Source organism: Castor canadensis, chromosome 3 (assembly GCF_047511655.1).
Source record: "Castor canadensis chromosome 3, mCasCan1.hap1v2, whole genome shotgun sequence".
Classification (NCBI taxonomy): Eukaryota; Metazoa; Chordata; class Mammalia; order Rodentia; family Castoridae; genus Castor; species Castor canadensis.
In genome coordinates this window covers 196,229,591-196,250,654 of record NC_133388.1, presented here as the reverse complement: position 1 = coordinate 196,250,654, position 21,064 = coordinate 196,229,591, and the positions used below count along the sequence as shown (strand labels likewise).

Sequence of the window (21,064 nt, the reverse complement as noted above, 5' to 3'; positions counted from 1 at the left end):
GTAATGTGCAATGTAGAGAAGTTAGGAAATAAAGATAAGTCATAGTAGAATTTATTCCTTTTTTTTTGGGTAGTACTGGGGTTAAATTATTTTCTTAATTTTATTTTCATTGAAAGTGTACACTTAATTTTTTTGCATACTGGTCATATATCCCACAACCTTTGCTGACTCATTCATAATGTTTTAGTGGATTCTTCAGGCTTTTCTATATCAAGGTCTTGTCATCTGAAAATAGAAATGGTTTTATTTCTTCCTCTCCAGTTTAGATGTCTTGTCTTTTACCATTAGGTCCGATACTGACTGTAGGTTCCCACAGTGCCCCTTGTCAGGGTGAGAACATGCCCTCTGTTCCTGGTATATTGAGTGTTTTTATTATGAAGAGTGCTGGGTTATCAGTGCTTTTTCTGTGTCTGTTCTAACGATCATGTGTTTTTGTCCTGGATTCTATTCACTTGGGTATTATGCTAATTAATTTTCAGATGTGAAGCCAACCTGACAGTTCTGAAATAAATCTCACCTGACCGTGTTATATAATTCTTTTATAGCTGCTGGATTCGGTTGGCTGTACTGTGTTGCAGATTTTTGCGTCTGTAATCAGGAGCATGTGTAGTTTTTTGCTTTGGTGCCCTTTTCTGGTTTTGGGATCAGGACAACATGTGCTCATAGAATGAGTTGGTTAGGGTTCAGTCCTCTGATTTTTTTTTTTTGGGAAGAGTTTGTGAAGAATTGGTGGTGTTAATTTGTCCTTAAAAGTTTGTTAGAATTCAACATTGAAGCCATCTGTACTGCCTTTTTCAGCTTGGAATTTGTTTATTTATTCAATATCTTTATTTATTTGGGTCTATTCAGATTTTCTTGAGATGGTTTTTGGTAGTTTGTATCTTTCTAGGAATTTGCCTATCTCATCTGGATTATCTAATTTATTGGCATGCAGATGTTCATAGTACTCTCTTATTACCCTATTCATTTCTGTAAATTTGGTAGTAATGTCTGTGTTTTCAGCTCTGGTTTTAGTAATTTGAGTCTTCTGCCCTTTTTTCTCAGCCAGTTTGTCAATATTGTTGATAGTTTTAAAAAACAACTTAGGTTCTATTGTCTTCTCTATTATTTTCTAGTCTTTATTTCATTTATTATTTCCTTCCTTTTGCTCACTTTGAGTTTAGTTTCTCTTCTTTTTCTAGCTTCTTAGGTTACTGAGTACAGATATCCTTCCCTTCTTCCTTCCCTTCTTTGCCTTCTTTAAAAAGAATAGGTATTTATAGCTATAAATTTCTGCCTAAGTACTGCTTGTGTGTTTCATTTTTGCCACCTTGTGTTTTTGAAAGTGTTTTCTAATTTCCCTTGTGATCTCTTTCTTTGACTCATTGTATTTTTAGGTGCGTGCTGTTTGATTTCCAATCATTTGTTCCCCAAATTTCTGCTGCCATTGATTTCTAACACAATTTTGTTATGGTCTGAGGACATAGCTGTATGATTTTAGTTCATTTGAGACATGTCCTGTGGCCTTGTATATGGCTGAGAAGGATGTGTGTTTGTTCTGTATTAGTGGAGTCTCTGTAGACATTGTTGAAAACTGCTGTCCTTATTTTATTTGTCATCCTTCCATTGCTTTTAGCTTGCTTAAAAACCTATAGTGTTTCTTCCCAGGTCAACTTACCCTTAGCTCTCTTGATGAAACATCTTCAGTTTCTGTCCACGATTTTTATTTCCTTGAGGGAAAGTAATCAGATACTGATTTGATTCTTTAGTAAGAGTCTGGAAGTTATCAGCAAAGAGCAAGTATGGTTTGTCTCTTATGTTCCTGTTCTCATGATGCCTGATGGTGATATTTAAGTAACAGTGCACCCTGCTGCATGGTGGCTGTGCCCAGCTGGGTGCTTGGCAAGTAGGACACATTACCATGGTGTTACAATGAAGGAGTTGCTCATTCTGCTCACAGTCTGGGATCTTAGCTTGTGCCTGTACTTCTCAACTTTGATTTCATTTACATACCCAACTACATATGTTTTGAAATACATCCTGTTTTTAATAGTCTGGTTTTAATATTTCATGGGTTTACCAGAGTTCTAATTTTTTTTTTTGAGACAGGTCTCCGTATGTGCCCCAGGTTGGTCTTAAACTCCTGATCCTCTTGCTTCAGACTCCTGAGTGCTAGAATTACAGACATGCGGCACTACTCCTGGCCTCAGAGTTGTAATTTTTTTAACCATTGATTTTGAAATGATTTAAGATGTATAAATCTTACAGAAAAGTTTAAAAGTTCAAGAATATTATAAAGAACTCTGTTATACTCTCTATCTAGATTCAGCTATTATCATTTGCTTTATTATTTGATCTATATGTTTTTTTGTTTGCTTTTTTGAGCTCTTTGAAGGTGAGCTATAGACCTGGTGTCTACCCTAATGCCTCAAGGACAAGGCCATCGCATAAACAGCTCAGTGGCTAAAATCTGGGACTTTAATGTTGATGTGACACCTTGTTTGCATGCCACCAAGTGTCCCCACAGAGCAGTTACAGCTCCTGACTCAGGATCCAGTATAGGACTGTGAACTGTGTTTCATTTCCACATTGCTTAGCATCATTTAATCTGACAGTTTCTCAGCCTCTTTGTTTTTCATGATAAGTGATTCTTCTGAAAACTGCAAACCATGCTTCTTGGTGATCAGGCATTGTGGCTTAGCAGGTGAGGGTGGTAAGTGATGTGGCTGTCAGGTGTCATGTTAGCTCTCACATGACATTGATGTGTCCCACTGTGGGCTCTCATCACTCAGGTTATTGGTTTAAAGTGGAGGCTGCTATGGTTTTCCACTCTAAAGTTACTGTTTTCTCTTCAGAATGAGTAAGTAATTTGTGGAAACTGCTTTGAGACTATGTAAATATCTTGTTCCCCATCAGAGTTCCCCACTAATCTGGTATTCAGTGAAGAGTTTTACCTATACCAGTTATTACTTTGATGGCTACCAAATGGTGATTTTGTAACTCTTTCATTATACACTTACTAGTTAGCATTCTGATATATAGAGGGATTTTCCCTCCCCCTCTTCCTCCCTCCCTTCCTCCCTTTCTTGTTTCATTCCTTCCATCCATCCATCTGTGGCCTTATGGACTTACAGATCTTTCTTTTTTTGTGGGATCTTTTACTTTATAGTTCATTGTCTAGATTTGACCAATGGAAGCCCTTTGAGCTGGCTCTTGTGCCCTTTTGACATGTTATCCATTTTTTGTAGTTCAAGATATTTTGGGTTCATTTGTACTTTCCCTGTCCTAACTCTGGAAGCAGATATTTTCCTGATGAGTTCCAGTTCCTTTTGTTGGAGAATGGTATTGAGAAACCAAGGTCTGGACAGTGAGTGCGTTCATTGCTATGAGGTTCACTGCTTCTATGTGCTTTGAGATGTTCAGACTGTGAACCAAGTCTGTAGTCCCCCACCAATCCCAGGGTTCTTCGTGGTATTCCTCTGGTTCACATCTATACCTTCCTTCTCAGCAGTCATTTGCAGTCCTACAATATGTAGAAAGTAGTTTTAGAATTGCTAGCCATCATCACTGCAGGAGCACCCATGCACACAGTTAGGCTTCAAGGACTGTTGGTGCTTCCTGTGCCTTTGTCTAGAGGATGAGCTTGAGGCACTGAACCAGAAGCTGCTTGGATCATCTGATGCTGCCTGTCAGGGGATTACCTCATGAATTTGAAGTATAGCTGTTTCTATCCCATTAGTGTATACCCTGTCTTCACTGATTTATTTTTTTTAGCCTACAAAATGGTATCATGGTTCCATAAGTTAAAACTAAACAAAAAGGTGTGCCCAGAGATGTGTCATTCCCTCTGTTCCCTCCATCTATTTCCACCTATCTTGTAGGTAACTTAACTACTTTTATTTGTTTCTTGTGGGCTTTTTTTTTTTTTAATGAACAGATTGATGTTTTTATTTTCTTGTGCAAAAGGTGAGATTTTATACTGCTCCGTACTGAGGATAGAACCCAGGGCCTCACACATGCTAGGCTAGTACTCTGCTACTGAGCTACACCTCCAACCCTAGATTTTTCTTTTATAAATTGCCTACTCATCTCTTTTGCTTTTTTTTCCCCCATTGAATTTTTAGTTTTTCCCTCTCAATTTTCATGACTTCTTTATGTATTAGGGATATCAGCACTTTGTGAAATATGTGGCAGATATTTTCTCTCAGATTATTGTTTATGTATTACTTTGCTTATTTTTTTGTTATATTATTATATAATTGAATATGTAAATATTATTCTATTGCATTCAGATTTGAATCATGAGGACCTTTTGCTTTATCCAGGATTTAAAGGAACCTATCCACATGTTGTGAAGTTCTTTGAGGCTTTCTGCCTATAAAGAACTTCCGGAGCCATTTGGAGTTTGTCCTCATGTTGGTGTGAGGAGTGGGTTTGGCTTTACCCTTTTCCAAGCAGTCTAAGTCCTGTCATTCAGGTGCTCTCTCAATGCTAGAGGACTATGCTCTACACTTGCCCAGCTTTACTTCCAGGTTTGTGGGTGCCTGTCTTTCTGCTAGTCCTCTGTGAAGCACACGTCCACACTGTGGGCATTGTTTTGTGTTTTAATTGGCAAGCAGGCCTACACCACCTGGTCCAGTGTTGCATGTTGGCCTGGGCTGGAATTATTGCCACAGTAGAACTTGTCTAAGTCCTTTCATTCTCTCTGTATGGGTTTGCCTTTCTCTCCCAGCTGCATTTGTGTCTGCTTTTTTTTCCCTCTTTTTACTGCTTTGTGTGTTTGAGTTTCCAATTTTGTGCCTTATGTATAGTCTTGCACACAATAGGATCTTGTAGCTATCTTGTGAATGATTGGCTTGAGAACCTTTGTGGTGGTGTCAGCCTCCCTAACTCTTCCAGCTCTGTCTTTCCTCCACCCTGGGCTCTGGCCTGACCGTGGCATTGATTTTCCTGCCTATGGTCCAGAGGCTGCAGGTTTTGATGACTCTTGGTCTTACTGGCTCACAATAGTGTTACATGTGGGCTATGAAAACTGTAGATGTCAGGAAAGATCAAGTCTGCTATGTGTTAGTGTTTTTAGAGCTTGTTACTCTTTTATCGAGGGAGATGAAATTAGTCTGGACCAGTAGGCTGTCCTGAGAGCTCTGCTCTGTTCCCGTCCTGCAGATTATGTTCTGGGTTGCTTTGTTTGCAATGTTTCCTCCAGCATTGGCATTGGAGTTAGGTCAGTCACTCAGGGGACCCTGGGGATGAATGCTACCTTTCTCTCCAAGGGGAATGAGCATCTGGGGACCCTCCCCTCAGGCTTGGAGCCTGTGCTACTGAAGAGATAGATGTGAAAGACTCCCCTCTCACACCCATTCTGAACCCCATGTCTCTTCTTTCCTTTCTCTAAGGGCAAAAAAGTAAAATTCAGTAAGGTAAAGGTAATTGATTAGCAGTAATAAGATGTATGAACTCCCTATCATTTATTAAATACTAACTTGTACCAGAAACAGAAGACACAGAATGCCCCACACAGGACCGTAGCTCAGAGCACAGGCACAAGTCGAGCCCTTAAGACAGCAGTTTATGGTCTTGAGAGGCTGACTGCTTAGATGTCTGTCCCTGGGCCACCTGGGCTGGAGATGACATCCTCCTCATAGGTGCTGATGTCCCCTTTGCAGGCTGTTTTTGCCATGAGGAGCCTGGTGACTATCCTCATACACTCTATGCCCCAAAAGGATGCCTTGGTTCTGTGGGTTCTCAGGGCTTGTGGCACTGGTCTTGCTGGTTTGAATTTGCTCTTTAAAAAAGTAATTATTTTAAGACTTTTCTTCCAAGAATACCTTTTCCTGTTACTATTTATAGTTTTTCCTTCTCATTTCTTGCTGGGATTTTCACAAAATCCATAGGAAACAAAATCTCAAGCCACTTGCCTCTTCACAGTCCTCTGCTGTAGTTCTTTCTTATCTGGCTGGAAAGGGGACTTTATGGGTCTGACATTTTCCTTGTTCCCCATTCTGTAGAGTCTCTGCCCGTTTGTATGTTGCCATCATCTTTCCACTCATCTGTTCATTCTTCTTCTGCCTTGTTCTAAAAAGTATTTGAATAAAAACACGGAGGTGAGAAACTTGGACCAAGGTTAGAAAGCGACCTTGCTTTCTTGTGCTTGCATGGATGAGGACAGTGTGCAGTCATTAAGACCAGCAGTGAGTTCTCCCCTCGGCCCCAGCAGACCTGGGGGCAGCGGGATTTGTGGGAGATTCTGCTGTCTGTAAGATAAACACATGGTTTAGGACAAGCCCGGGTTCTCCTTTTACCAGGGCTTAGGAGAATATTTTTTTGAGTGTTCTATGAAATCAATGATTATTTCATCTTTTTTTTCTCCTCACTAGAGTTCTCTGTATAGTTGGTTAGATTCTGAAAATGGAAATTTCTCTAAAATTCCTTCCCCATGTGGGTTTAATTGCAAGCAAATTAGGCAGTTCTGCTTATTGACAGGAGTTGGTTAGAAATGGAAAATGACAGCCATGGAATAAATATTTATAGGTTTTTAAAATGCTATATGGTTCAGAAAATGTTTCACATAATCCATCTCCTGCGAGGCTACAGCGTAGCCCTTGCTAGCATGCAGGACTTCAGGCTGAGAGGGAATGTCATTGTCTAAGACGGCAAGCAGGACCTTGTAAACATGCTGCTTTTTTGTAATGCAATTCATGTTCTTTAATAAAAAGTTTCAGCAGGGAGCAAAACTTACTCTGAGTTCATTAACATTTAGTACAGTGCTTTTATGGTAAGACTATCATATGAAGACTTTAAATGCTGCTTCGTTATTTAGGACTCACTTGGCCTTGTTTAGGTTTCATGCTATCCACACTCCTCTTTAAGCCCACAGAGAAACAAGACAAAGTAAGCAAAACTATCTGTTTCTTTCTCTTGGTCTGCAGGTGCCCTCACCACCAATGGCATCAATCCTGACACTAGTGCTGAAATTGGACGAGCTAAGAACTGTCTTAGCCCTGAAGATATAATTGACAAGTATAAAGAGGCCATTTCCTGCTACAGCAAGGTGATTTTTATTGCTTTGGAGACTTTTTTTGCATGATTGTGTTGTTTGGATCACAAGTTCCCTTTTTACATTGTTAATGGCATAGTTACTCTTAATTGTGTTTGTATTGATCTGTTGTTCTCTAATGCCTGAACTATGTACCTAAAATGTTTTTTTCTGATTTAATTGTATTAAATATTGTATATTTAATATAATAAATTTGGAAAAAGGAGACAAAAACTATCATTGCCCCACTCTTCAGAGATAAAATTTGTTAACAGTTTTACGTCTGTGTCTGGTGAGCATACTGTACTTACTGTGGAATGACCTACATTTTTCATTTGACGTACCATATGCTCTTCTATGTTATTAAATCTTCTGTGGCAAGATTTTTATGACCTGTGTGGCCTTCTATCTTATGGATGCAATGTTCTTTTTATGTTGGACCTAATTTTTTTGAGGTGCTAGAGATTGAACCCAGGGCCTTGCACATTAGCAAGTGCTCTACCACTGAGCAACACCCAGCCTAATTTTTAAAAAAATTCCAAATGTTCTTACTAAAACATTGAGAAAGAAAAGCTGTTTAGAATAGTGGTACCGAGAACACACTGGTGCTGCTTTCTCTCCCCTTCTTTCCCAAGTGAGTACTAACCATTTGGTGACTTTTATGCCTGTGAAATGCACACACAGGTTTCGTTTGCAGAAATGAGTTCAGCCTGTATGTGCTGTTCTGCAGATTGCTTTATCCTCTCAGCAGTGCATCACAGATCATGGATGTCCTCCCACCTCAGTCTTGCTCAGCATTCCTCAATGCTGTGAAGAGGTCTGGTACAATGTACTCATAGCTGTCCATTCCTCATGCTGTTTTGTGAGACACTGTCAAAGGCAGCACCTGGAGTGAGACGAGACACTGCTCTTACACAGTTCATGGCTGGTCGTAGCCTACTTAATTATCCTTTCATTAATGGGCAATTGGGGGTTCTCACTTTTCCACTGTTAGAAAAGAACATTCTTATGCATACGTTCTTGTGTTTTTGGTGTGAGCACTCCTGTAGGTTAGGTTTTTTTAGACATTTAATCACTGGATATGACATTTATGTTTATCGTAGGTTATTTTCAACCTATTCTAATTCCTTCTCCAATTGCAAGCAAAAAGATAGAAAATTATTTATTTCAGCAATCCTTTGTCGCTGATTATTATTTAGTTTTTCTTTTTTTTCTTCCCACTGTTGTAAACAGTGCTCTCATAAATAGCCCAATAGATAAATGATTTTGGCATTATTTTTTAAAGGAGGTATTTCCTAGAAGGGATGGTCAAAGAGTAAACATTGTTTTAGAGTTAAATATCTCTATGTTGTCCTTCAGAAAGGCTGTTAACAATTATCTCTCCCACAAACACTAGCTATTAGCCTTTTAAAATGTTCACCAATATGAATGGCAAAAGTAACTTTTCATTGTTTTAGTTTGCATTTGATCAACTGTAAGATACTGAACATTTGTTACTTACTATTTCATTTACTTCAGTTATCATCCATCTGTGTCTTTTGTACACATGTAAGTTTGGGTGCTTTTCCTGTCCTTTCCTTTGTCATTTTTTTTGAGATGGGGGTCTTTCCTAGGTTGCTCTCAAACTCACGATCCTACCTCAGCCTTTTAAGTGCTAGGCTTACAGGTGAGCACTACCATGCCTGGCTTTAGGCTGCTTTCCTTACTGCTTTGTAAGAGCTCTTTGAATATTATAAATATTAATTTATCTATCAAAGACATCGCAAATATCCTCTCTCTCTCTTTCTCTCTCTCTGTCTTTCTGAATTCCTAAAGAATTCTAAAATACTTTAAGGTGAGATTGGGTTGGCATTTGATGGAGCTTGCAATAAGTTTTAACTTACTTGGGAAGAAATGTTATCCTTACAGTGTTGCATTCCTTTACAGAATATGGAACATGCTATTGTCTCTAGGTCTAGGACCTCCCCCACTTCCCCTTGCTATTGAGGATTGAATTCAGAGCCCTGTGCTTGCTGGGCAGGTGCTCAGCCACTTGAGCCATGTTTCCAGTCCTTTTGCTTTTCAGACAGGGTCTCATGCTGACTTTGCCCCTGCTGGCCTCAAGCTGCTGTCCTCCTACGTCCACCTCACTTAGACATCTCCTACTCTGGGCATCTGTGTATCATCATAGTTTTCTTCACGTACAGCATGAGAATTGCTTTGAATCTTATTCCTAGTTATTGTATTATTTTTATTTTGTGAATAAGATTTCTTTCCATTATAGTTCCTGACTGCTTAAAGCAGTTGTGTAGAAAGGCACCTTGATTTTTTTTTTAATGCTTATTTTGTAACTACCCATTTAAAGTTATATTAAGCACTTTTTTTCAGAGCTCTTTCCTGGTTGTGTTTAAAAATTGGTCTTCAGCAGCTAGGCAGATGGAGAGAGGTGCTGTGGCCTGCATGTGTTCCTGAGTAGCTGAGTGGTCACCCCTATTCTAGAGAAGCAAGACTTAGGTTGGACATGTGCAGACACCCCACTCCACTGCTAGCACGGGAAAGCCTGTGGGCATGGAGTCAGGTGGCCCTGTCCCAGGAGCAGCCCTGTCCAGGAGTGCAGAGGACACCAAGTAGTCAGACAGCTGGGGGTGTGGATAGAGCTCTCTTCTGCTGTTTGTGGCCATCTGACTCCAGTCAGGTCTGTGGCCTTTCTGAGCTCCAATTTTCTCCTCTTTCAAAATGGGGAAATTAAGGGCTGCTGCATGGAATGCCTACTCAGGGTAAGTGATTTTATGTATATAAAATGCCTAGTACAGTGACAGGCTCATTAGTACTGCTCAATAAAATGCTGGTTATTGCCTCCTTTTCCTTAGTTTAGTAGTATCCTACAAGGCATCTGGGGGAAAAGCCAGCTCCTTATATCTATGTAATGCAAGTAGAAAAAGAAAATTGAGGCCTTGCCTTTCTCTGGTTGTGTTTTGATTCCTTTGCTTCATTTAGCTCTTTCTCTTTTTCATTCTTCTTTTTCCTCCTTCACTAAAGGAGCCAGAGTCTTTCCAGTGCTACCAAGACCCCTGGGCTGGGATTTCCTGGAAGCTTGGTCCATCACCATGAAGTGACTGACATGCAGAATGCGTTTACACCTAGGAAATTTGAGTGTATTTAATTCGCACATGTGCATGCAGACATGATGCTACTTCCTACTGTATATGAGTGAGAATCACTGTCACTTCGTTTTCATTCTTGGAGGCTGATGGCGGAGTCTCTTCAACAGACTCTTGCCTGACTTCTGGAATCATTTCTTCCTGGGTGTCTGTTTTTTTTTTTTTCCCCAAGAAATTCCCTTGCCTGAATGTTCAGCTGAGATAATGGGTCATTGTACTTTGAGTTGGAAGGAACCTTGGATGGCATGTAGCCTTAACCTTTCTATTGCTGTCGGGAAACGGGCTCAAAGAGGTCACGTCTTGAGCACAGTTGCACATGAACATAATTTGGATGGGTCTTCATCACAGTGTGCAAACAATAAGAAGGCAATGGTCGGGGAGGGCAGAGGACCTGCCCACTGTGGTTTCTGTGCCTTGGCAGAGCCCTTAGTGCTCAGCTGTCGTCACAGCTGGCCACTGAAGCCTCTGCAGAGACGTTCACTCTCCCAGTAGACTAGGTTTCTAACCAAGAAGGAGCTTGGGTCACTCATACTTCTCAGAGCTTTTTTACTGACTTGCCTACTTTGAGAATAAGTCCTGAGAAACTCTTGGACATAAACCCCTTATTGGTATCTTTTTTCCCAGCCCCACATTAGTGGGCTGCTGCCTAAGACTAGGGCAGGCAAGACCTGAACAAAGTGGGGGTGACAGTCTACAGTGCTGTCACTTCTCCCTGTCCCTAATGGGAGAGCATTGCAGCTTAGGTTTGAGGTCAGGCAACCTTGAGTTCAGTTTCTGCCTCACCAGCTACTAGCTTTATGACCTTGGGTAAGAAACTCTAATTCTTGGATCCTGTTTTCTTTATCTGTAAATGGGGATAATATTTATTTTAGAGATTGTGTTTTAGACTTGGATAAGATAGTTCCCTCATTTATTCATGAAGTATTGATTATGGCTGTTGCTGGGACCTTGGTAGGCAGTTACTAGACACTTGGAGGCGAAGACTAGGGATGTCGGAGGTTTTCACTAACTGCCCATTCCTGTCCACATCCCTGTTGAGTCTGTGGATCCTCCTACAGTGATGTATAATAGATTTCAAATAGTTTTTTTCATGATTCTTTTTTCAGTCTTTGTAATATCATTTAAGATATGTATGTTCAACCAGAATATGTGAAAAAGAATCCTTGAGTTGGCATTTGTTCTCACTTAGAAACTGTTTTAAGATTGTTGAAGGAAAAGTAGTCATTTTATTTCAATGGAATCAAGTTTCTGTAATCAAATGGCATATGCCACTGGTAGATTTTTGGTGTTGGTGTGTAGGTAAGTATAAACAGCTTCTTTTTTCTGATTATGTTTCATAAATTGCATGCAGTATGTCACAGATTACTTTCATGTTGCAGGTATGGAAGGGGAAGAATGCGTACTGACTCTTTTTGGCACTGTAATTACAAATCAGTGTTTTTTTTTTTTTTTTTTTTGTCAACTGAAAGTCACTCTCCAACTGGGATAACTAGAAAAAATTAAAAATAAAAAACTTTGGAGTAGAAAAGGAAAACTAGCATGGGGGGAGGTTGGAACCTTTGGGGAGAGCAGCATGAGGGAGGGAGCGGGGAAGAACCATGCCTTGGGCTACCACACTTTTCTGGCCAAGCCAAATTATGTGTGAGCTGCTGCGGTGGCTCTTGTGGACTGAGCTTGGAACTAGGGTGAGGTTCGAGAAGGGCTCCTCCAGCAGCTAGTGCATTTGCACTTCATCTCAGGAACTATAATGCCACCAAAGAGGTAGGAACAAGAAGCACTGAGACAGAGACTCAGGGGGTAGGGTGCTTGCAGCACAGTGAAGTGAAACTGCTGCACTTAGAGGGACAGGCATGGAATGGTAAGCAGGAATGGTGTAGGCTGAGCATCCCTGACCTGAAAGTCCAAGATCTGAAATGTTTCCAAGTGTGACTCTCTTGTTGGTAAGGAGTGCTTAACCTGTATTTTGAAATTTTGTGAACTATCAAGCTATAGTGGTGCATTGTTGTAATGCATGCAAATATGCTGATATGTGCAGTCATAGGTTCACTCAGTCCCATTAGCCTCTCTTGCACTCATAAAGGACAGACTCAGAAAGGCCTTCTCCCTGTTGGTGTGGGAGGCCCTGGAGACCTAGCAACACCTTCATGATTTGGCAGAAACCTTTGCTGTTTTTCATGGCGGTGCCTCTTTGTACCCTGCAGTACAAGAATGCTGGAGTGATCGAGTTGGAAGCATGTGTCAAGGCTGTGCGTGTCCTGGCAATTCAGAAGCGCAGCATGGAGGCTTCAGAGTTTCTGCAGAATGCAGTGTACATCAATCTTCGGCAGGTGAGTGTGTGTCTGCCTCTGTGGAGGAGGAGACACAGTTCTTGGGGGGATTTATCACTTCTCATCCAGCCGATTTTGCTATGCTAGATTGCTTCAGTCTGGCATGGTGAAAATTAGAGAATTGTAGCCTGAGAGCTAATGAATGTGGTTATTTGCGCATTTTACTTTTTTATTTTATGGGATTTCGCTTTCCAGATTTGAAATTTGCTGCCCTCCTGAAAGTTTTTGATTGGAGAAATAATTTTGCCTCCTGCCAGCTTCACAACTTTGAGCATGCTTCATAGCTCTTGCCTTGATTTCATCACTTGTGAAGTGCCTGCCATTTGTAACCCTGTGTGGGTTGTTGGGCTTATAAAACATGAAGTTTGTGGAAGCATTTTGTATAGCTTCTTTTACACAGTAGGTATCCACAAATGTCAGTTAAATTAGAGTCTGAATAGGCTTTTTTTGTGGTGCTGGGAATGGAATCCAGAGCCTCATGAATGCAAGGAAGGTGCTACATCCCCAGCCCTTGAATTGGTTTTTAATAAAATGAAATCATTAAAACATTTAGCTGTAGCTTGATAATGCACAGTCCCTAAGCTGATGATCTTCAGGAGGATTTTAGCTGTGCAGCCATGTGGGGACCAGTTATGAGAAGCCTGTGAGAACTTGACATAAGCACAGTTGTGTTCAATGATCTATAGGCTGAGTTTGGCATGGCTCCAGCCACAGAAGAGAGCAAGAAGGAAGACACAGCACAGCTGTTTTTCCTAAGTTGTTTACATTCAGAGAAGTTGGAATGCAGGTTTCTCTTGTTACAGTGTCACACCCCTCCCTGAGTACTGCTGCCCCACCTCCTCCTTTACCACTGGATATAAAAGACTGGCTGAAGGAGGATGGGAAGTTTTTTGATGGGGGTTTTGATGGAGGGTTTTTTGATGGGAGATTTTGATTGGCTGCCACTGCTGCCGCTGGCTGGTGTGTCTCCACCAGAGCAGCTTTCTGCACTGACAACATTATAGGCTTTAGAAAAGCTAAGCTAAAGAACAGCTAAAGAAAACATGGGACAGAGTGAGTCTAAGGAAAGAGACTTTAAAGAATAGAAACAAAGCAAGGTTTTAAAGAATTGTAAAGAAGTAAGGCCTTAAAGAATAAAGATAGAGAAAAGAAGCAAAGTACAAGAAGAGTTAATAGAGAAAAGAAGCAATGAGGCTGTTGTGTGTCTCCATCCGAGTGCCCAGCACACCTGGCCCCAGCTTTCTGCATGTCTGTCTTCTATTGTTTGTCCTTTCTGCATCTCCAGTTGTCCCCAGTTAGGTCAGGAGAACAAGAGAGTGCAGGAAAGCTGTCTACACAGCCAGGCTGACTAGAACCCTCACAAGGAAACTGACTGCAGCATGCTGAGCTGTTGGCTGAAGGGCACTGTGGCTGAGCAGATACTGTGCTGGGAGGGGCACAGAGATGAGAAGCAGGCTGCTCCTGTCCTTACCGAGTGACAGTTTTGTGGGGAAGGTAGGCATTGAATAGTGGATGAGTAGTGAGTATGGGGGTATAGGGTGTCAAGAGGACAGGTGGCCAAAGGGGCAGGCTTAGTGTGTGGCAGAGAGTGGACCATTGAGGCTGACTCTTGAAGGATGAATAGGAGATTTTTAGGTAGGTGACGTCGCTGGAGTGATAGTCTGAAGTACAGGGGTGGTCCCAGGCAGAGGGGTGTGACCAAATGGTGAGAGAGGGGCAGAGGAGGAGGAGGGGTGAGTCCCAGGAGGACGATGAAAAATCTGTGGTTTGTTCTAGGAGAGTGGGTTTTAGAAGAAAGGTTAGGGTTGGTAGGTTGGTAGAATACCTGCTTAGCAAGGCCCTGAGTTCAAACCCCAGTACTACCAAAAATAAATAAATAAATAAATAAATAAATAAATAAATAAATAAAACAAAGTTTATCAAAGTAGGGGAGCACAGGGTCAGATTTGTGTGGAGGAAGGGTAGAGTTGGGGGAGGCCTGGTTTGGAGACCCTACAGTCCAGGAGAGCACAGTGGTGTCCATGAGGGTGAGGCTGTCAGTGGGAAAGCAGGCTGAAAATGTGGGAAGAGTTGATTGACTATGAGAGGGTCAGGTGGAGTCACATGCAGGTTTCTGCTGGATCCGTTAGGTGGCCAGTGGCCAGGCTGGACTCTGAGAAGAGCAAAGGACAAAAGGTGTGGGGAGATAGAGAGGAAGTGCACCTTTGGACAAAAAAGACGAAATGAGGATATGTGGGTCTGGGACTTTAAAATCATTTCTACTTGAACATGTAAAAGTATGACTAAGCAGGGAGCCTGTGGCTCATGCCTGTAGCCCTAGCTACTTGGGAGGCTGAGGCAGGAGGATCATGGTTCAAGGCCAGCTGTGGCAGCAAGCCTTGTGTTGCCATGGGGCCTATGAAGTGGCAAAGGGAGAGACAAAGCAGAATAAAGCCAGGAAGCCAAGAAGAAACAAGCACACAGATAAAACTCCACAAATGTCTGCAGGGCATTTAGTGTGCAGGAAAGAATACCACAGGGACCTCAGAGTCAGTGGTGTGCTGTGTGGTTGGGAAAGGGCCAGGAGAGGTTGGTGTCTTGCGGTTTGTCCTGGTTTCCAGTGGCAAGGGGCAGGAGAAGCAGAAACCTGGCGCTTCAGCCTGGACCCTTCAGTTACCTGGGAAACTGCTCAGAGTGAGGCATCCGTGCCCAGTGATGCTGGCGAGTGAACCTGAGGCTGAGTTTTATTGCACATTTGACTCTACTTTTGTGTGGATTGCTCAGGGTTAAGCACTGTGCCAGGCTATGGGTTTATGGGGATGAGGTGTGTGCTGACGGAGATTCACCTCCGTCCTTCTGTGCTGAGGGATGACCCTGTGAGGAGAAGGAAAGCGACCCAACAAGGGGGCCAAGGAGCCTCTGAGTAGAGGTGGCAGTGCCTAATTGGGCTTGAGCTTTGGGAGCTAGAAGTAATTCAGGGGGTGGACAGTTGGTGGGGAAAGAGGACAGTGCTTCAAACACAGGTGCGGTGAAATCCTGGCACCAAGCATGCTTGCAGGTAAAGAGTGCTGAGCCTCATCAGGCAGGTGCAAGAGGGCCCTGGCAGGCTTCAAGCTGGGGAGCATGGGGTGTTGAAAACAGTCAGGTGGGCCTAACTTCAGACTCTGCCATTGACACTCGTTAGCTGCATGGCCAAAAGCACAGCCACTCTGCATTACTAACTCTTGATATGCACCTGTAGAGGGACAGTGTACAAACTCACCATGATCAGGAGGATTTGTTTACATGAGAGACTCCAGGTCCTGTGCGTTTTAGTGCCTGCCCTCTGGAGGGACTTGGCAGGTGCTGTTGTTACCAGGTTGGAGGGCTTTAAGGGATGGCCTTCGTGACAGAGCAGAGGGGAGCTATTATTCTGAAGCAGACCTTCAGAGGCCCGGAGCTGGAAGAACTGCAGCCATGATGCTGGCAGCCAGCACTGGAGGACTGGGTAGAGAGCTCAGCTACAGCCCTCCCAGTAGAGCTTTGCCTCTTTTTCTTTTTTTTTTGGTGGCACTGGGGTTTGAACTCAGGTCTGCACGTTTGTTAGGCTGGGGCTCTACCACTTGAGCCACTCCACCAGCCCTTTTCTCGTATTGGATATTTTCAAGATAGGGTCTCACTAACTATGTGCTTAGCTGTCTTCGAACTGTGATCCTCCTGATCTCTGCCTCCTGAGTAGCTAGGATTGCAGGTATGAGCCACCGGGGCCTGCTAAGAGCTTTGCTTGTTTAAAACTTGGGGTTCCTTCACCACTGCGGGTGCTTTTGCAAATCAACGTCCAAAACTTGAGCTTGCTGCAAAGTTGTTTTCACAAGTGGGTATGTAAATACACAGATTTTACAAAATAAAATGTTTTCACTTAAAACGTTTGGCCATTTGTTGCTGTTTGGCCAGCTCTGCCTCTGGTGTTGTTCGTCTCCCACTGGGCACTAGAGGGCAGCAAAGGCCCACTGCAAGGGTGGCCCCACTGTGGCACTGCCAGCGTGTTACTGGGCCTGGTCTTTTCCCCAACAGGACGCTCTGCTGTAGTTGACTCATCTTGATGTTTGTCTGCCAGAGGAGCAGGCAGCAAAATAATGAGTTCTGGTGGGATTTTGTAATCACAACAAAAAGAAGGGTCTGTAGTTTTTCTGAAATAGAACAGGCTTTTGGTTCTTGATCAAGTGTACTTTGTTGTGGAGTTGGTAAGTTAATTGTGTGTATTCCTGTGAAATGATGTGGGCAGATGTGGAAATTTTAAAAGGCACTAAGATATGACTATTGTAGATTCCTCTGCCTGCAGGGATCCTGGAAGTAATGCATCTGCACTTGCAGTGGTGGAAAGGGCCTCTGACAGAATTGAATGAATCCTCCCTCATGTCAGAGACGCCGATCCATCTGTCTTCTGCAGTGGTTTATGATAATTACCTAGCATTAGCAAATGCTGGCAAGCATCTCATCTGATGACTGGCTGTGTACAGATCTGAGTGTTGGATATAACGTTTGTATGGGCACGTGGTGACGGGGAGGTGAGATCAGAAAGTTTAGAACCTTGGTCATCACCACAGGATATAGAAGAGTTATGTAACCTCTCTGGCTGTTTCAAATCTGTAAAACTGGAAGGCCAATACTCTCTTCTTCTTGGACTTGTCAGTTGTAAGTGATTCAGTGTGCACACAGGCTGCTAGCCACCCTCCTGGGCTCAGGCAGGGCATTCCAGAGACACGTGTGTCTCAGTGGCACACGGCACGCATCAGGGGAAGAAGGTGACTCAAGTTGGTGAAGACCTATGGCAGACACTCCTGAGTTTTGAATTTGTGTTTTTCTTTTAGTCCTTAGAATTGTGTGTTCCCAGTGTAGTTATTCCTGTTTGCAGAGAGGAACCTCAGGCTAAAGGTAGGTAGTGTGGCTTGCCCAAAGTCAGACTGTGATTTAGAGGTGAGGGGCTTCCACTTGCATGGTTCATAACAGGCTGTGTGCTGCCTGCCTGCCAATGAGTACCAGACAGACTCACTCTAGCACTTCAAGTCTGGATGGGAAACGGGTTCTAAACACATAGACACAGAAGCACAGAATTCCCAATTGGGTCAGTTCTGCAGATGAAGAGAACATGTCAGTGCTGCTGTAATAGTGCTAATCCCAGGAAGCTAAGCTTTGTCACCAGAGCAAAGCCTCTCTCTCTGCTGTTAGGTAAGCTGAAGCTCATTGGCAGCAATCAAGTGGTCAGCACACTGCAGCCATTGAACTCATGCTTTACGGACCTGGCCACGGGCATGGTAGTGACTCCTTGCTGAGGAGTTTGCAGCGGGCTTTAGAAATGGGTGAATGGAGAACAGGGGCCTGGATGGTCCCAAAAAGTCCACCATTGGCATTCAGATCTTGTGAATCGGGATTCTGACATCCACTTCATCATGTAGGAAGCCCCAAACAATCCAAATGATTGAGGGTCATTTTCTTTTTTCAGTAGAAAATAGCAAGTGACAGTATGAAGAAGTGGTAGCAAGGGATTGTTTGGCCTTAGCAGATCTAAGGTTAAGGAATGATTCTGAGTTGTTTAAGAATGTATTGGGTTATGACACTATTGACTAACACCTGCAATCTCTTTGTCTTTATCTTAATTTCACTTCAAAGCCATTCAAATTTTATGCTGGCTACTCTGCTCAGATGAACAGCCTTTTTCCATTTTTGGATGCAGTTCCTTAATGAAGCTGTTGCTAAGGAAACCTGCAAGAGCCTGGAAGACAGGCACACAGCCATTGCATCCTCAGAACTTTGTGTGGATTGAGGCTCGGCATCAGGGATGGGAGATTTGGGAAAGGCTCTGTGACAGCGAAGGGGAAAATGTAAGAATGCAGCTTAGGTGAGGCTGTGAAAGCTCAGCGGTAGCCAGTAACCTGCGGGGGCTGTGGCGTTTGGACATGGTTTGTGGGGAGTTTGAGACTCTCACAGGGACCCTGTTGGATGGGGAGGGAGAAAAGTCAGGTTCCCTATTGCGGGAGGGTAAAGAGAGGGAGCTGTGATATTTCTGGTTGAATAAAAGCCTGGGACATGGCATGTCCCTCTTAGGGGCAAGGCGTTTCATGGGAAACAGCCAAAGAGGGAGAAGTCATAGCCGTGGGGAATGAGCAAACCAGATGGCTCTCTGCCACCCTTCCAATGAGGTGCATTTCGAGAAGTGGACTTTGACCCAGGGCTTACCCTGGAGTTTCACATCTCTATTTGTAGCCCGACAAAGCACTGAAGAGGGAGAGGACTAGTGTGAAAGGAAAAGCCAGAGATTGGAGAGTGAGCGGGGAACTTGTGCCCATGTGTGATGGCTGTGGTGGTTGACACAAGCTATTGAGGCTGAAGCTCAGTGCTGAGGACATGCAAGCAACTGCAGAAGTTCAGTCATGGGCGCGGGCACCCTGCAGCTTATTGTATTTCTCCTTTTGCTTTAGCTGTTAGGAACCTTAGCACTGAATCCACATGCACTTCTCCCAGTTCCACTTACCATGGCGAGCACTTTTGTGATTTAACCTCCCCCTGGTTTCACTTAATCACAGTCCTCATTTTCTCTTCACCCTGATTTTTATCTTTTCGTTGTTATTGTTGTTGAATTATGGGTGTTGAAGAAATTGATTTTAAATCCTTCTTTGGAATGAGGCAGAATGTAAATAGATGCATAAATGGAGCATACCACAGACACTGCTTTTAGAAATTCTCAGCTATTTACTTTAGGAAGTTAAAGCTGAGCTGAATATTAAAGCAATCCACTTTTAATAGGAAAGTTTGGTAATGCATCAGACTCTGCAGCAGAGGCTGTGTCTTCATGCCTGTAATCACCGTGTCAAGCACAAAGCTTGTCAGTGACCAGCTATTATTAATACCTGCTGGATGCATTGCAGCGGAGTCAGTGCTGATGCGTGGCTCAGCCTGCGTGGCTCTCCTTACTGTTGCCTGCTTGTCTAAGCAGCAGTGATGGCAGGGCCGTTGTGGATGTGTAAAACATTGTGTGAGAACTTTTTAACCTCATTTCTGCACTTCTGCACTTAACCCATGAGACTCCTGAGAGGTTATTTTTATTATTTCACAGTTAGTATGTATAATAGACTTTACTTTTATTTGGAAAGACTTCAAGCCTTGAGGAAAGTTGCAAGAGCAGCACAATGAACGCTTGTGTGCCCTCCACCTAAAGAGTAGTGTCTTTTGTGTCTGGCTTGCTCACTTGGCATAATGTTTTCAAGATTCCAAGTGTGATAATATACACTCTTCTCAGCAGCCCATGGAACCTTCTCCAAAATAGATCATATCCTAGGGCACAAAGCAAGCCTCAGCAAATATAAGAAAAACAGAAATTATACCATGCATACGATCTGATCACAATGCAATAAAACTAGAACTCAACAACAAAAGTAAAGACAAAAAATATGCAAACAACTGGAAACTGAACAACTCATCACTTAATGAACAATGGGTCATCAATGAAATAAAAGAGGAAATTACAGTTCCTGGAAGTCAATGAAAATGAAAACACAACCTACCGGAACCTATGGGACACAGCAAAGGCAGTCCTGAGAGGAAAGTTTATAGCCATGAGTGCATATATTAAAAAGACCGAAAGATCCCAAATCAATGACCTAATGATACTTCTCAAACTCCTAGAAAAACAAGAACAAGCAAATCCCAAAACAAATAGGAGAGAAATAATAAAAATAAGAGCTGAAATCAACGAAATAGAAACCAAAAAAACCATACAAAGAATTAATGCGGCAAAAAGTTGGTTCTTTGAAAAAATAAACAAGATCGACAGACCCCTGGCAAACCTGACTAAAATGAGGAGAGAAAAAACCCAAATTAGTAGAATCAGGAATGCAAAAGGGGAGATAACAACAAACACCATGGAAGTCCAGGAAATCATCAGAGACTACTTTGAGAACCTATATTCAAATAAATTTGAAAATCTTAAAGAAATGGACAGATCTCTAGATACATATGATCATCCAAAACTGAACCAAGAGGAAATTAATCACCTGAATAGATCTATAACACAAAATGAAATTGAAGCAGCAATCAAGAGTCTCCCCCAAAAGAAAAGTCCAGGACCTGATGGATTCTCTGCTGAATTCTATCAGACCTTTAAAGAAGAACTGATACCAACCCTCCTTAAACTGTTCCACGAAATAGAAAGGGAAGGAAAACTGCCTAACACATTTTATGAAGCCAGTATTACACTTATCCCAAAACCAGGCAAAGACACCTCCAAAAAGGAGAACTACAAGGCAATCTCCTTAATGAACAATGATTCAAAAATCCTCAACAAAAACCACTTGATCATCTCAATAGATGCAGAAAAAGCCTTTGATAAGATTCAACACCATTTCGTGATAAAAGTTCTAAGAAAACTAGGAATAGAAGGAAAGTACCTCAGCATTGTAAAAGCTATATATGACAAACCTATAGCCAGCATAATACTTAATGGAGAAAAACTGAAACCATTCCCTCTAAAATCAGGAACCAGACAAGGGTGCCCACTATCTCCACTCCTATTCAACATAGTACTGGAATTCCTAGCCAGAGCAATTAGGCAAGAAGAAGGAATAAAA

General features: G+C 42.5%; 1 protein-coding gene across 3 annotated transcripts in view; it reads left to right on the top strand.

Moving 5' to 3' along the window:
- Trappc9 (trafficking protein particle complex subunit 9) overlaps positions 1-21,064 on the top strand; it is a 541,325-nt gene that overhangs the window by 28,447 nt on the left and 491,814 nt on the right. For all 3 annotated transcript variants that reach the window (XM_074069279.1, XM_074069278.1, XM_074069281.1), the window contains 2 exons: positions 6,909-7,030; positions 12,357-12,482. In XM_074069279.1, the coding sequence (XP_073925380.1) occupies positions 6,909-7,030; positions 12,357-12,482 (248 nt within the window). The remainder of the gene's footprint in view (positions 1-6,908; positions 7,031-12,356; positions 12,483-21,064) is intronic.